The following is a 15,194-nucleotide window of genomic DNA, read 5'->3' as shown; positions in this document are numbered from 1 at the left end:
TTTGGATCGAATTCGATCCGCCTCTCATAGACAGCCTTCGAATGCGCGTACCTTTTCGCCTCCCTCGGAATCAAATCAACTTGGCCCAGAGTCACAAAATCATCAGTGTGAATTGTAATGGTCCTACCCCTATAGCTTCGACAGCATATACACATCGGTGTACAGTGGCCAAGGACTTCTCGGTCGCTCCTCGTGCATTGTGGCTTCTCACAGCAACCACAAGACCGGCCACAACACCCCCCATTCTTAGCACACTTTTCCCGAAGCCATGTGTCCCTGAGATACCATTTTGAATCGCATCGCTGGAAACTCATAGCGCGGTACAGTGGAGTGTGTCCCAATTTCCATTCTAGGAGCTTCATGACCCCTTCGGTGGAGCGTACATCGTTGTTGAGTGCTTCCAGTTTCCGCTCAGATTTCCTCAGTTTTTCTTTGTAGCTGTTGAACTCGTTGAGGTCGTCACTTGCAGGTTGTTCGCTCTTTATTTTCTTATTATTCTGCAATTCTTTTTCCCTTTCTTGTAATGCTAAATGTAGTAATTCTTCAGTGACGAAGTAATCATTGATATATTGCCACTGGTCCTCAGAAAGACCAATACATTGGTGCTGTAGTTTGCGCAATTTCTGGGCCTTTTGTGTTTTCCCTGATTTCTCGAGGATTGTCTCCACGGGCTCGAAGATAGCACTGCTGGCTTTGACCAGCGTGTGTCGCATGGACTCTGGTATAGACTTGCTGAGCTTCATATTTAGACGTAGTAGTCGAGTTCCGGGGAAGGAAGGGTAGCGATATGACTGAGAATTCTAGAAAGAGAATACGTGAGATAGAATTCAGAGAGACGAATGTGTGTGTATATAGGTCATAATTACACTAATCAGGATCATGTATCGCTCGTCTCATCTGTAGCTCACTAGCCCGTCCATATTATGACGTACAGGCCGAAACTACTTCCATTACCTGAGAGAAACATCTTCAATCTAGTTAAGATACTTTGAACACGAGGAAATGACATATTACTGTATACTGCAATGGTAGCCACATTGGCAACGAGCATCCGAGGTGCCGCAGCTATGAAGTGATGTTGATAGAGATGAGATTCAATTGACCGCTTCACATTACAGTCTTGATTCCCTCAAAACATTCAATACCTAGGGTGAGTGACACTCGATTCTGTTGGGTTGAAGTGAGTAAATTTTAATTTACTTCTGTTTCCCCAGGGGATCCAGCACTTCCAGTGTTGGCTTGAAGTGAATTAGCCCACCCAGAAGCGACTATAAAAACCCCCTTCTTCCCCACCTCTCTTCCTCGCTTCTATTCATTCCACTCCAAGCTCATGGACATCTCCTGGTTCGCAATTCTCCTACTATGGGAAAATGACTGACGACCGGGCATGGAACTCATCGGCGTCAATGTGATGGATGGGGAGACTGTGATTAATGACAGAACTCGGTCTTGTTCAAATCTTGCCAATGTCTCGTAGGTATGTGGTTTTCGTGGCGAGAGTCGCTCCTTCCCTTGTGTCTAGACTCCTGCCAACCCAGAGAGCACTCTAACATGATATCTTCGATTAGCAGGTCCAGGAAGTTCGAACAATCATCACTGCCAACGTTGCTTACTCTGTTTACCATCATCACTGCAATTATTAAACACTCTTCTTACGATCATCACTTCAATTATTGAGCACTACGTTTACCATTATCATCGTCTATTGCTACAGAACTCTTCCTTTCTTCTCAATCATGCCTGCCACTTCAAATAGCGTTACCCCATCCATGCTAGGACCATGGTGGGCTGCCATGGTCAGCTACGTTGTTGCTACATGCTTAACCGCCGTCCTCTTGGGTATTCTGATGTGGTGGTGATTTTCTAACCGGTGAGTTCTACGGAGATGATACGATTTCTAACCCATACATGTCAGGCACGATTGCTGACTTGGCTTACAGAAAGGCAGTCATGGAATTTTCAGTGACCCGACACGCCGACACAGCGCAAGAACTTCAAGAACTGGCGGGCTGGACCCCTCCTGGTATGCTGAAGATGTCTAGTATTTGATGCTGCATAAACTGATATGATTGATTATACTAGGTACTAGAACCGCGGGCCACAAGGAACACACCGAAACTGAAAATTTGGGATCAAACGGTGATAATGGAAATGGCGAAGAGGGCGAAAAAGGAAAAGAGAAGAAACCTACAGACGAAGGCGGAGCAGGCAGTGGTGAAGAGGAACCCCGACTTGAAAGCCCATGAAAACCTCGTGTTAACGTTGACCTGTTGCACGTCACATTAGCTTTTAGTTTGTCTACAACGCGCAACTCGAACAATTTGCTTTACTTTGCGTGTATTATCAGCTTTAGGTTGATGCTCCACTAGGGAACAATCTCAATTCAATCAGTGAAATACTGAAATCTTTAACCCAACTTGTGTAATTCTTATTCCATTGTCAAACGTAGCCAATGCCAGATAAAACATCAGGTTCGAAGACACCTTACTGGCCGGCTTCACATCAAACTCATCGGCGGCAGGCTACGGTCACAAGTGGCAGGTGCTCGAGCAGCTGTTAGCGATGTGTCGGCGGCGGCGCCTCCGAGAAAGCACAAAACAAACAAGCTACTACTATACATGCTGTTCATATGAGCAAATCCAGCGGCGAGACAGTGTTGGCACATTAGACAAGTTGGTACTACTACAGAGAGATATTCAGGAGAGCCGTTCATTGTGCTACTACAAGAACATTTCATCGGGGGGCTTGAGTGGTAAACCAAGGGAAGTCAGATTTGTGTTGCTTTTATTTTAGAGGATCGTAGGTGGGTGGTAACTGGCTTCCATGTATTATAGATTAACTAACGTCAGTCGTTTCATTGTCGACAGACGTCACTTATAAGATCTTTTGAATTAATGTGACTACCATTGTGATATACAGCAACATGTCATTTCCTTGCTTTCAAAGTATTCTAACTAGATTGAAAATGTTTCTCCCAGTTAATATGAGTAGTTTCAGCCTGTACGTCAATTGACCGCTTCACAATGCAGTCTTGATTCCCTCAATACGTTAATACCTACAGAGAGTAACACCAGATTCTGTTGAGCTGAAGTGAGTAAGTTTTTATTTACTTCCTTTCCTTTGAAGTGAATTGGCCCACCCAGGAGCGACTATAAAAAGCCCCTTCTTCTCCACCTCTTTTCCTCTTCTTCTTCTTCCTCTTCTCTCTCCCAGAGGTCTTTCGATTCTTTACTTTCCTACCTATCCATTTCACATACATTCTACTTCGAGCTCATCTGCATCATGCTGTCTCATCGACCTTTATGTCTCCACCTACCCACCTCCTACATCAATTCCATCTAAACTGATTCTCGGCTCGAGAATCGCATAAAGCTACAAAACCCAGAAAAAAAGAAGGTCCCTACATTTCCAGGCCTTAGTTCCCAATTTTCATACCATTTAAATATTTAAAAACATGACTGCGCCAAATCCTAAGTTACCCATTGCAGCTTGATGATTGCTAGCAACTTGAAGATCAGCTATACAATCAAGCACTGAAAGAAAAGATAGGAAACGAGAAAAAGAAAAAAGAAAAAAAAGAAACTAAAAAAGAAAAAACAATAGAAGAACAGAATAAACACAGAAAAAGAACACCATCGTCTTTTCTTAGCTTGCAAAGCATACACTCCTTTTAACTTTCCTACTTCATACTCAAATTTCATGTCTGTGGTCCTCCCTTTGGTCAAGCATCTCCTTTTCTATCGGTCTGGCCAGCTTCTATCTCAGTTTTCCGTGCCTTGCTCTGAATTTGGTAAGTATTCGAGTGTCTCGAACAGTGGTGTGCGTCCCATACTGACTCTCGGGCAGAACTCAACATTGAGAAGTTCCCACACAAATCTCAGGTCAAAGACTGCATACTTCGGCTGGCACGGCAGCGAGCCTAGTCAGATAAATCTCGCTGAAAAGAATGTGACCTCTCAAGGTGCAGAGCAGGTAAGCTATCCCTGATACAAGCACATCGCGTCCACGGTCGCTGATTTGATAAACTAGGGTGACAACAGCAAGAGTTTCGATGAGCATACTGTCTCGATTCTTTAGTCTACAAACCGACCGTCGAGGCACGAATTCTGTCTGGCGTCTCCAAAGGTTGATTCTGACTTTCCATCAGGAAGATTGAACGACCGTCTGGGTTCCGACTGGCAACAGTGGTGGCTTCCGAGTATTTGGATATCGACTCTACGAAATGACATCAATAATGAATCCAGTGGCTGTGGTTGACTTGTGTGGCTTTCCGGATGTCAACCCAGGGTCATGATAATGATGTCGATGAGGAATCCACCATATGATTGTCTCGTTGTATGCCATTTCTAATGCCGCAGCACATCTTGAATGCCCGTTCGGTGTCTCTCTTACTGGTATATCGGCAGTACACGGAAAAGATGGAACCAGAAACTTTTGCATGGCGACAGACAGGACTAAAGAACTTGAGCAGGAAAAAGAACGCTCTGCCCAACGCGCAACATTACTCTACCAGATAGAGAAGGCTTTGGCCTCAACTTCTTCATGGGGGGTCTTTACTCTCCTTTCATGCACGTGGACACAGCAGTTTACTACGATCTTTATCTTTTATCATTTCCTTTGTTTCTTAACTTTATTAACGAGTTCCCTATCTTGAGAGTTCTGCGGTGATGGCAAATTCGAACGTCAACCGGGAGTTTCACTCAGATCATGTACTTCTTTCTGCTCGTCTGGGTGATGCCTGGCATGATTGCCGTCCACTTGATCTCGTTGTACCCAGAATTTTATCGTTGCCTGAAGTTCAAAGATGGAGGAAAAACCCAGAAAAAAAAAGAAGGAAAACAGAAAGAGGAGAAGAAGACGGTTGGTTCTATGGGGAAGCAGAATACGATTCCTTGACGTGTACAATATCTTACCAATTGAGATCTCAATCCATTCTTGTTATTCAATTAATCCCACTACTTTAATACTGACCATGCAGACGCCTCACCATTTGAAGCAAAATTATCTAATGGCGAGACACATATCCCCGTCGCCTGACCAGCTAGACGCGATATATCATTTTTGGTTAGCGGTTAGTGCTTCGACAACAACTAATATAGCGCAATGCGCCATTGACCCACCCAGCCCAAACTCGGAAGCACAGATCTAACGCAAAAGCGATGTCTATCCAACACTTAAAAAGATCATCAGCGACGTAGCCATGCACAGCTAACAATATGATTTTACGCAGGTGAAATCTATATTGCACCTGCTAAGCCAGACTAGTAGTTGCCTATAGAGCACTCGCCTCTCCATACGACATTCTCCTGCTATATACCATTAGTATATAGTAGAAGTGAACTACTATATATAACATATGATATATAGTACTTAGTGCTATATCGATATGGTATTCATAGTCACAACCGGTGGCGGCGTTTCACTTGGTTTATACATGCATCCCGTCTCGATGAACCAGCCAAGAGGATCTTTGATTTTTTAGGGCATTTGACATCTCGCAACATGAAGGAACCGAAACTTCTTCTAGTAAGATTCCGTTGCGACGTCGATCCTGAGCACATTGGCAAAAGGGCCAGTTTTGCTGAAGCCTTAAATGGCCTATCGAAAGATCTTCCATATTCCAAGCCATACAACGCATATCGCACTCACAGTGGTGACCTGAGAATCCAATAGATCGTATACTACCCAACCGAAGCAATGTGCTGTGCTGTGCTGTGCTGGGCTCTGGTTCAGTATGCCGACGCTGTGGATATTTCCAATAAAATAATGATATGCATTTATTTATCTCCCACGATGGAAACATGAGAATATTATACAGTCAGCAGACGCCGCGTTTGATTGTGAAATGGGATTATGGAAAGTGTGACGGACACTTTTGACAACATCGATGAATACGTTGTCAAATTTGCTTATGATTCTCACGGTCTGAGAATCGCATATAGCTAACAAAACCAAAAAAAAAGGGGGTTGTTACATTTCCAGGCTTTAGTTCCCCGTTGTGTTTCATTTTGAACTTTCAAATGGAGATATATAGCCGGTATGGCAATATTAATGGCAGTTGAAATGGTTGGGCGTCGTGTGATCATCGACATTTAGAAGATATCGAAGAATATATTTTCGATATAGTATGGCATATAGCACCTTGCTATAACGTCCAAAAGTGGACTGTTCGTCCAATCATATTTACTGGGATGGGCCTTCTAGTCAAATTCCAAGCAGTCGATATCTTAGACAAGCTTGGTAAATCCGTCTTATAAGGAGATATGGAATTTGGATTCTTGCTCGAATGGAGACGCCAATACGAGCAGATCAAAAGGTTACAGGAGGTTCCAGCAATATTCCAATTACGAGGATTGGATCCGCTATAATCGCCCACGTTCGTCCGGACCTTTTTTTTTATATCAAAGACAACTTATTGCCGACAGAGATATGTGGGACAGAGATCATATTACCGGAGTTTACGGACATGAAACTCACGGTAGAGGTTCCCCAGACGTTAGACCCAACAGCGGACTATATAGTTAGCGGATTTACTCTCGCCGAATATCCTTGGAATGATATAAATGCTATCAAAAATAGGGAACGGGCATTTTGCCCGAGTATACCGACGTTAAACTTACGGTAAAGGTTCCACAGATATCAGGCCCAGCCTCGGAATGGACAGTCACTGGGTTCACTCTCGCTGAGTATCCTTGGAATGACATTTATTACTACAAGATATAGAGACCGGGCATATTGCCCAAGTTCACAGATGTTAAACTTACAATCAAAGTCCCGCAGACATTGGGTCCAATTTCTAATTGAAAAGGTGAGAGCGCCAGGGTTTACGGTGGCTGAATACACTGAAGATATCTCGCCACATGAGTTGAACGTGGTACTCTACATCTACGGCGATCAGATTGACAAGTTACTGAACGACAGAGCTTTCAATGGCGAACGGTCTGGGAGTGATGATTCTCGACATCAATGGGGCCGTTGTGGAAAGTGCAACGCGAACAGCGTCATTATTGATTTTCCTAAGTCCCTTGTCCGATTTCAGGGCACGTATTCCGTCCCGTTTGAATCGACCCGGGGAACGTGTCCTACGTCGAAGAAGAAGCGCGGAGTCTACGCCGGAAAAAGCATGGTCGTTCAACCGTGCATGGGTTGCTTACTACCTATAACATACTCTCACCATATACCAGACGACACCTTACTACAACTCGAGCCGATACCGGTCGTGGCATCGGAGACTAACTGTTTCGGCAGCCTCCCCGGCACGCTCGTCACGAGCGATAACGGACAGTTACCCTATACAAACCTAGGCGAATGCCCGATCAGGTTGGAACAGGGACAACTGATTGCATACATATCCAGCCCCGGCGCCGTCGCCGCCACGCCCACCGTCGTGTACGTCGCGCAGGTGGCAGACAACGCAAACATATCTGCCAAAAGAAAGGAAGGCGACGACGACGTGGATCTAAACAGAATAAAGATCCCTATAGCAATTCCTGAGTTCGACGCTACCCTATTAACGGAAGCCGACGTGTCAAACGCGTGGGGTGAGGAATATGCCTGCCAAGTACACGCGGTGTTAGACAAGCATTCACCACTCTTCCATCCGGAGCTGGGACGTTTCACAGGGAAAAAGATGGGGATACCATTCCATGACAAACGTGATATCAAAGGCCTCAAGCAAAATCCTTATTCGCTGACGTACCGTGATCGTGCAGCAATGGACGGTGTTCTTGATCCGTTGCATCAGACAGGGCAGGTCGAAAAGGTTCCGCTTGATCGACCATCCCCTGTATCCTCTTCTGTGTTCGTTGTTTAGATCTAGATCAGTTACTCCAGCACGGAGCAGAAAGGCTAGTAAATGCTCTAGCAAAGCTTCGCCCGGGGGAAGATGGAGTCAATTGGTGGGGTGATATTCGAGAAAGTGGTGAAATACATGCTGTTTAATACCGTCGTCTTTGTTTAGTGATGGGTTTGGGCGGTAACGGGCACTATCATGAGGATCAAAGATAGAAGCAACCGGTCACAGTTACTATATTTTGATGAATGGACGGGCTTTACATAAGGGCTTCATATGCAAATATACGTGGTTTTGTGTATGCTTGAAGTTACTTATTCGCTAGTAGAAGCAAGCAGTTGGTGGATAGTAGTAGTACATGGGACACACTTTGACAAGTAGCAGAGCTCATATGTGAATAATTCTCAATAAACTGACACGGTGGTGCTTAACCGGGTTTTGTAGCTTCTAAGCATGTAGGAAGGCTACTACTACCTGCATCCAAAATCACAGTAGTAACTATTGGCGTTATATATCAATAAAATCCACAGTACGTCAAGCTTCGAGAGCTACAAAGAAACAAACAAACATATTCAAAGTCGACTCGAACATATTGCCGTCCATGCTGGACTCTACAGCCCGCGCGCATACGTGTCGAGGTACGCTGCTGTAGCGTTGTCTATGAACAGTTAGAAAAACTCCCATTCTTAATGAGACAGCCAAACTTACAAGACTCCACACCCTTCTCCACGTTCAGGTTCATATATACGGGACGGGCCTAGGATAGATATATTAGTATGACTGCTACGCGAGAGATTCGCTCTTCTTTCAGGTACATACCGTCTCGCCGCCCTTCTCCAACCAGTCATAGATTGACTGTGCATTCTGAACAGTGGAGCTCCAGTAAGTTTTACTTGCCCTCTGCCCATCCCAGACTTCCTCACGCTGACACTCCACTGCAACTCTAGGCTTCGATAAGCTTATTGTCCCGCTATGTTCTGATGAGAGTCTAACCGTGGTACTACGATTGGAACAAATCAACAAGTTCATTGAGGTCAGTCATCCATACCAAATATGCATGCTATGTTCCGACAAGCTAAATGGTTCGCTCACTATAGAGGGCAGATGGATTCAGGGAGAAGAGCGAACAGATTAATAAGGATTTCGATAATCTAGTCAACGATTTCATCTCGTTCAAAGCTCAGTTCGGTCAGTGGGGTAAGGATAAGCAGGGGGAACTGAGACAGGATATAGAGGACTTACTCGCAGACATCAGCGATCTGAATGACAAGTTGGCCCAGCTCCGTATATGGCTATTGGCACTCGGTGTTGGCCCGGGATCCGGGCTGGCAGCAGCTGGTATTGGACTTGCCTTGTCGGGGCCTGTTGCTCCATTTATCTTGGTATGTGCACTGCTCAACTGGGAGCCTTTTTCCACCTACCCCCCCCTCCTTACTTGAGCGTCTGTTTCCTAGAACTAGATCCACGACACTTAATAACTAACATGGATATATGGTACAGATCGGTGGTCTTATTTTCGCCGGAGCCACGGCTGCTGCAGTGGCCGGCATCGCCATTTCAATGGGCAGTAAGTCTGCTTTCCTAGACACCCTAGTTCTTGGGGGGATATGAAACTTACAAAATCATCTCTATAGTAATACAAAATGAGATTGATGGGAGAAACCAGCAGATCAAGGATAAAAATGCCGAGATCGATGCTATTGATCAAGCTCGAACTGGCTTGGAGACCTTGGGCGATGAGCAGTTCACTGTGTTCCAGCAGAACGTCAAGGTCATCCAAACCTACTGGAACGCAGTGCAGGCCGATGCAGTAGAGATCAAAGGTTGGCTGCAAGACGGAGCTAATCTGGCGGTACGAGAACCCCTCTCCTTTCAAAAGAAAAGACATGAAGGAATGTATAATCGCAGGGACTGACTTCTTTCTTCTTCTTCTTGATGTGGTCATGCAGAGTGCACCCACCTATATGCAGGATTCGCTCAACGAGGCCGTGTCTATTTGTACGTTGCCAATGGCCCGCTCCCACCCTTCCATACTTAGCAGTTGGTTATTTGGTAAGCTAACCGTGAATGGCTACAGACGCATCTTTGGGCAAGTATATGGATGCATATGCAAAGGGAATCTCAATTTGATCGGACCACAGTGTGTGGTTCAGTTCGTCTGCCAGAATGCAACGCAGAATTGTCTAGGGGTTCGATCATGATTACTTTCGCTTCGCAACTTCGGAAGGAAAACGAAGGAATAATTAGATCCAGTCAGGATGATAGGAATCTTCTGGGGCGATCCACGCCTTCCTTTTCTTTTATCCGACATTGGTTTAGTTGATAACTTTTGGAAACAATATATCGTGATAGCTACTGGATACCAATAGCTCTTATACATACAGGTCGAACATATCAACCATTCGTAATAAACAGCACATTAGTTATGGACGATATGTCTAACCCCCCTCTTCGCCTCCGTTCGGGGGAGCACCCTCATCCTCCGACGCAGCACCCTCTACCTCTGCCAACGCCTCGCGCTGCGACTTCTTCTCCTCCGTGCCGTTAGCAGGCACCGAGACCAGCCTGGCAGCCGGAATACCACCAGATGTGACGTAGAGGAACTCCTCTTGCGAGTAGTGGTCCAGGTGACCGAAGAAAGCAGAGAAACTGGATATAAGTATTAGTTTAAAATCTAAAGGTGTAAAAGGATCAAGGAAAACAGGGGAGTGATAAACATACGCATGAGTTTCTTCCTCTTCACGGAAGATCCGATCGTAGATCTCACGCTGCTTGAACTCATTGATAGTATCAGCATGCTTGTCAAAGTCGATAGGGTCTTTGCCCGTCTCATGAGTCTTGCGATTATACGAGTCGAAGACGGGCCGTTCCAGAAGCAAGCCCAGACCAGGCGCCTTAGGGATAGCGATCTTATTGGCACCGTAGGTCTCGACAATGCGCTGGGGATCACAGCCGCAGCGCACGACCATGGCAGCCATGGCGACCATCTTGCGAATCTGGTGCATCATGAAACTTTGGCCGTGGACCTTGAGGCTGAGCCATTCCGTGCCGTTGATGATGATGGGCTGTTCGGCCATTTTGAAGGACTTGATGTGACGTTTCGAGGATGGGTCGGCGTGGGTTTTTTGGATGGTGTAGTTGAAGAAGTTATTCGTTCCGACGTACTTGTCCAGGGCTTCTTGCACGCGGGCCAGGCGTTGGGCCGGGATCCGGTAGGCCCTCTTCGCCTGGAGGTAGGCGGCTTTAATGGCCTTGACGGTTTCGAAGACCTTACGTCGGCGCGCTTCTTCGGCCTCGTCGTTTTCGGCGGCGGCAGGCTTTTCTTCAGTAGATGGCTGTTCGGTGGTTTCCTCTGATGCGGGCTTGTCTTGTGTCTGGAACATGTCGTCTTGCGCGGACCGGTCCTCATCGTTCAGGTGGAGAACCTTCTCAACGAGCTTGCGGATATCCTCGGGCGTGTTGGCGAGGATGGGTCGGACGTACTTCTCGTCGGTCTCCTCCCAGTAGCTCGCTACCTCTTCCTGTCGGGCCTTGTATCCCTCCATGTCACCTTCCTTCTCGGCGTACTCGACGAGTTTCTTACCCAGGTAAGTGCTGGGGTGAGGCGGCAGGAAACAGTGGGTTGGGATGAGGTATTCGTAGATGCGAGAGTCGCACAGCTGATAACTGCTGAACGACTTGTTCGTGACGAGGATGTCCCATACGCGAATCTGCGAGCTGAGCTTCTCGTTGATCTTCTGGATGATGTCTTCGTCTTCGACAATCAGCTTCAAGGAAACAATGTTTCCCGCGGCGTGGACACCCTTGTCGGTACGCGCGCACCGCACCAACGATGACTTCTTCGGGTCGGTTGCGTTGGCCTTGGAGATGGCGCCGGCCGCCACGAACGCCGCAAAGAGCTCTCCTTCGATGGTCTTTTCCGTCTCGCTCCTATGACAATCAGTAACAGCTTCGATAATGTTTCGAGGTAATTCGCAAGAGTCCGTACAATTGCATGCCCTTGTATCCGGTTCCGGAGTATCCCAGCAGCACGGCGACCTTCTTCTTGGGGCGGCGCTGCTCGCTCTCAATGTCCTCCTGAGAGAATTGCGTCGCATACACAGGAGCCCTGACCTCCTCTCCATTCTCAATCTTGCGACGTTTCGCTTCCTGCTGAGCATCGTGGCGGGCTCTCTTATCTACCATATTCCGACTTTCTGGGTTAGCTGGAAGTCAGACAATCAATTGCTCAACCCAAACATTTCAGATCGGGGGAACTGGCACAGCATACCTCCACTCGGATCGTCCCATATTCCGCTTCTTACGACCTCGATCAGCTCCGCCTCCGGCTTGCGGAGGTCTTCCTTCGTTATTGTCCATGGGATGCGACGGGCCTTGAGCGATCGTAGGTACTCGGGAGAATAGAATCGCGCTTGGGGGATACGCAGAGAAGTGCGCGCGCCGGAAATTGACAGATGGGGGGCCAAAGAGCGTCGCAGGATAATGTGGAGCGGCATGGGAAAAGCTGCTTGTCGATGCGCTTTTCTGCTCGCCTTTTCTTTCTGTTGCCGCATTTCTATCTCCGCGCTAGTCCGATTGCGGGGATGTGCATGCCCCAGGCAGAATAATGCATTTATGCCTGAGGTGTCGGTTATCTCCGCCGGCTTCATTCATTCAAACCTCATCTTCTCTTTCATCCCTCGCTAGTCAATCCCCTCACTCTCCCTGCGCGGTATCTGTCAACCTAGTATATACTATAATCGAGCTCTCGTCATATACGTCCCACCAGTAGCTCTCCACAAAGCATGGTGATCTTGCAGCGCCGAGCTTGACACTGGAAGACAAGGACATTTGCGCCGGTTGCGCCGACTGAACCTCCAGCTTGACCACCACCTCGCCATTCCCTCTTTGTGTTATATTGCGCCTCTAAACACACTTGCTAAACTACACCAGCTACCATGGATCTCGCAAACACTCTCATTCGCAGCGTCGTGCGCGCCTTTTACGAGACCCGCCACATCCTCGTAGTAGATGCGCTCTTCATCCACTCCGTGTACGTCCCGCGCCGATATCATCGCATCGCAATGGACACTCCATGCTGACCTGATGATCCATAGTCTACACGCAGAAGATCTTGCATTTCTCCTAGGTATGCAACAAAAAGACCTACGGAAACTCTGCGCCAAGTTGCGCGAAGACCGCCTCATCTCCGTGTAAGCTACACCCACGCCTAGACCAACGTCACCCTCACGGAGAAACCACCGACACTGACAATCACCCAAAAATAGGAGCACGCGCGCTGAAATCCGTGATGGCTCAACACGTCCCGTGAACCGCGAATACTACTACATCCCACTGCACCCCGTCGTCGACGCGATCAAATACAAAGTCTCGAAACTCACCTCCACAATAAAAGCACAATACACACCCAGCCAAGAGCGCAAAGAATACATCTGCCTCCGGTGCGGCTCCGAATGGACCGAACTCGACGTCCTCAGTCTCTACAGCGAAGAAGGCTTCGAATGCCAAAACTGCGGGGCGATCCTCGAACGTACCGAAGATGTCAAAGGCGCCGAAGGCATCGACAGAACCGGACACGAGAAAAACAGCAAACTCATGAACCAACTGGACACTATGCTCAAACTCCTCAAACAAATTGACTCCGTCGAAATCCCTCCCAACGACTTCGACACAGCCTGGGACCATAAAATCGACGTCGTCCGGAACCAGCAAACCCACCCCACGCGAGCAGCAGTCATTGTGCCCTCAAAGCAACAACAAGAAGCTGTCCGTGGAAATACCAAGACCGACGCTACCGCCCTCGAAATCTCCCTCACTTCTAGCGAAGAGAAATCCGCCGCCGAACAAGCCGCCGAAGCGGCGCGCAAAGCGGCAGTCGAGAAACAGAACGCCCTGCCAGTCTGGCACACCCACTCCACGGTGTCCACGTCCGCGGCGGGCGGGCCGCAGGTCAAATCCGAAACCGACGTCGACATCAAACCGGAGATCAAGGGTGAAGACGAAGACCGGAAACCGGAGATCAACGGACTGGATGACAAGGTCGCGGCGTACTATGCTGAGATGGAGCGCGAGAAGGCCCTCCAGGCGCAGGAAGACGCAAGCAGTGCCGAAGAGGACTCCGATGAGTTCGATGAGTTCGAGGACGTGGGTGTGTCGGCTAGTGATGCGGGTGGTTCTCCTGCTGTTAATGCTACGCCTACGCCTGGTGGAGGCCCTACCAGTGCACCGATGCAGCAAACCTCGACTACGTCTTCGGTAGGCATCAAGCGGGAGTTAGACACGGACTACTCTAGCGTAAGCACGTCTCAGACAGCAGCGGCGACGCCAGCCACAGGAAGTGATGAAGGACCGACGGCGAAGAAGATCAAGACTGAGCCTGAGGTCAAGAAAGAAGAAGAGTCGGATGAGGACGACGATGAGGAGTTTGAAGATGTGTAATATCTTATTACTGTGTGACTTGTATTTCGCATCTCGGTATGGGCGCGGGCGCCCTCACACCCCTTTTATTCCAGCGTCTTAACGGCCAGGACGTATGATAGATGAATGTAAAATTAGAAGAAATCTACTTCTGGAGAAGTGGATGAGCTATATACAAGTTTCATCGATGTAGAGCCATGAATCAAGTAAAATTAACCACAAACAGACTACTATAGTTCAACATGGTCTCTTTCAACACCCTCCAGAGATCACACTATCATCCCTCCGCAATCTTCATCTAAAAAAGACATGAAGATTGAGGAACAGCTTACTTACCCTATAAGGTATATGTGCTAATATGGCTCAAACTTGTGTTCAATCAACACAGGCAAGGCAATCTTGCAAGTTATGGGCGTATCGAGCCTGCCTGGCTAGCCATCTCGGCCCAAATGTCCAAACCAAGGACGCAACGTTCAGACCAAGAAAGCAATGTCCAGACCAAGGACGCAATGTCCAAACGGAGGACCAGATATCCATGTAGAGGAGCTTTATGAAGTTTGATGAAAGCTATATACTTTATCGGACCAAGATGTTGATTAGAGCCATATCCTTTTGGTTTAGGATAGCTTCGACCAGAGGCAGAGCCAAAGATGCATGAGACATTCTTATCAACGAAAGATTATTGATAGTTGAGGCGTAGTATGACCAAAATATCTCTGGGTTTAGGATGTAGTTGTGACCACAGGTTGACGAGGCAAAGATGCAAGGAAAAAAGAGTGTATTGATGATCGAGTGTTGGTAGTGGAAGCGCATTGTAATGGAAGCTGCTGGAGGTAGTTGTAAGAAGGAAAGAAAGTTGAAATCCCGAGGAGAGGGAAGAGGGGGGGTATTTATATGCGTGGAAATTCACTGAGCGAGTCTCTCAGAGTGGTAGTTGAGAGTTCGGTGTTATGGGAGTGAGAGGAAAGTGAATGTAGGGTCAGTT

At 47.5% G+C, this 15,194-nt stretch overlaps 5 protein-coding genes across 5 annotated transcripts; 4 read left to right on the top strand and 1 right to left on the bottom strand.

Moving 5' to 3' along the window:
* Nucleotides 1-1,950: 1,950 nt before the first annotated feature.
* On the top strand, nucleotides 1,951-2,246 carry AKAW2_60793A (uncharacterized protein; the record flags this gene model as incomplete). Its single annotated transcript, XM_041692958.1, has 2 exons — nucleotides 1,951-2,023; nucleotides 2,083-2,246. The coding sequence occupies 2 exons, from the start codon at nucleotides 1,951-1,953 to the stop codon at nucleotides 2,244-2,246; spliced, it is 237 nt and encodes a 78-aa protein (XP_041546291.1).
* A 4,505-nt stretch (nucleotides 2,247-6,751) lies between these two features.
* AKAW2_60792A (uncharacterized protein) lies at nucleotides 6,752-7,813 on the top strand (the record flags this gene model as incomplete). The annotated part of the gene is made up of 1 exon (XM_041692957.1): nucleotides 6,752-7,813. The coding sequence occupies one exon, from the start codon at nucleotides 6,752-6,754 to the stop codon at nucleotides 7,811-7,813; it is 1,062 nt and encodes a 353-aa protein (XP_041546290.1).
* A 755-nt stretch (nucleotides 7,814-8,568) lies between these two features.
* On the top strand, nucleotides 8,569-9,922 carry AKAW2_60791A (uncharacterized protein; the record flags this gene model as incomplete). Its single annotated transcript, XM_041692955.1, has 7 exons — nucleotides 8,569-8,674; nucleotides 8,740-8,825; nucleotides 8,890-9,174; nucleotides 9,293-9,359; nucleotides 9,427-9,644; nucleotides 9,742-9,790; nucleotides 9,870-9,922. 7 exons carry the CDS (start codon nucleotides 8,569-8,571, stop codon nucleotides 9,920-9,922), a joined length of 864 nt encoding a protein of 287 aa, XP_041546289.1.
* Nucleotides 9,923-10,230: 308 nt separating this feature from the next.
* On the bottom strand, nucleotides 10,231-12,288 carry PUS1_1 (pseudouridine synthase PUS2; the record flags this gene model as incomplete). Its single annotated transcript, XM_041692954.1, has 4 exons — nucleotides 10,231-10,441; nucleotides 10,514-11,722; nucleotides 11,781-11,988; nucleotides 12,063-12,288. 4 exons carry the CDS (start codon nucleotides 12,286-12,288, stop codon nucleotides 10,231-10,233), a joined length of 1,854 nt encoding a protein of 617 aa, XP_041546288.1.
* Nucleotides 12,289-12,729: 441 nt separating this feature from the next.
* Nucleotides 12,730-14,230, top strand: AKAW2_60789A (putative transcription factor TFIIE complex alpha subunit; the record flags this gene model as incomplete). The annotated part of the gene is made up of 3 exons (XM_041692953.1): nucleotides 12,730-12,824; nucleotides 12,889-12,984; nucleotides 13,060-14,230. The coding sequence occupies 3 exons, from the start codon at nucleotides 12,730-12,732 to the stop codon at nucleotides 14,228-14,230; spliced, it is 1,362 nt and encodes a 453-aa protein (XP_041546287.1).
* Between the last annotated feature and the right edge of the window lie 964 nt (nucleotides 14,231-15,194).

This window comes from Aspergillus luchuensis, chromosome 6, assembly GCF_016861625.1.
Source record: "Aspergillus luchuensis IFO 4308 DNA, chromosome 6, nearly complete sequence".
NCBI classification, from domain to species: Eukaryota; Fungi; Ascomycota; class Eurotiomycetes; order Eurotiales; family Aspergillaceae; genus Aspergillus; species Aspergillus luchuensis.
This window is presented reverse-complemented; position numbering and strand designations above follow the sequence as displayed.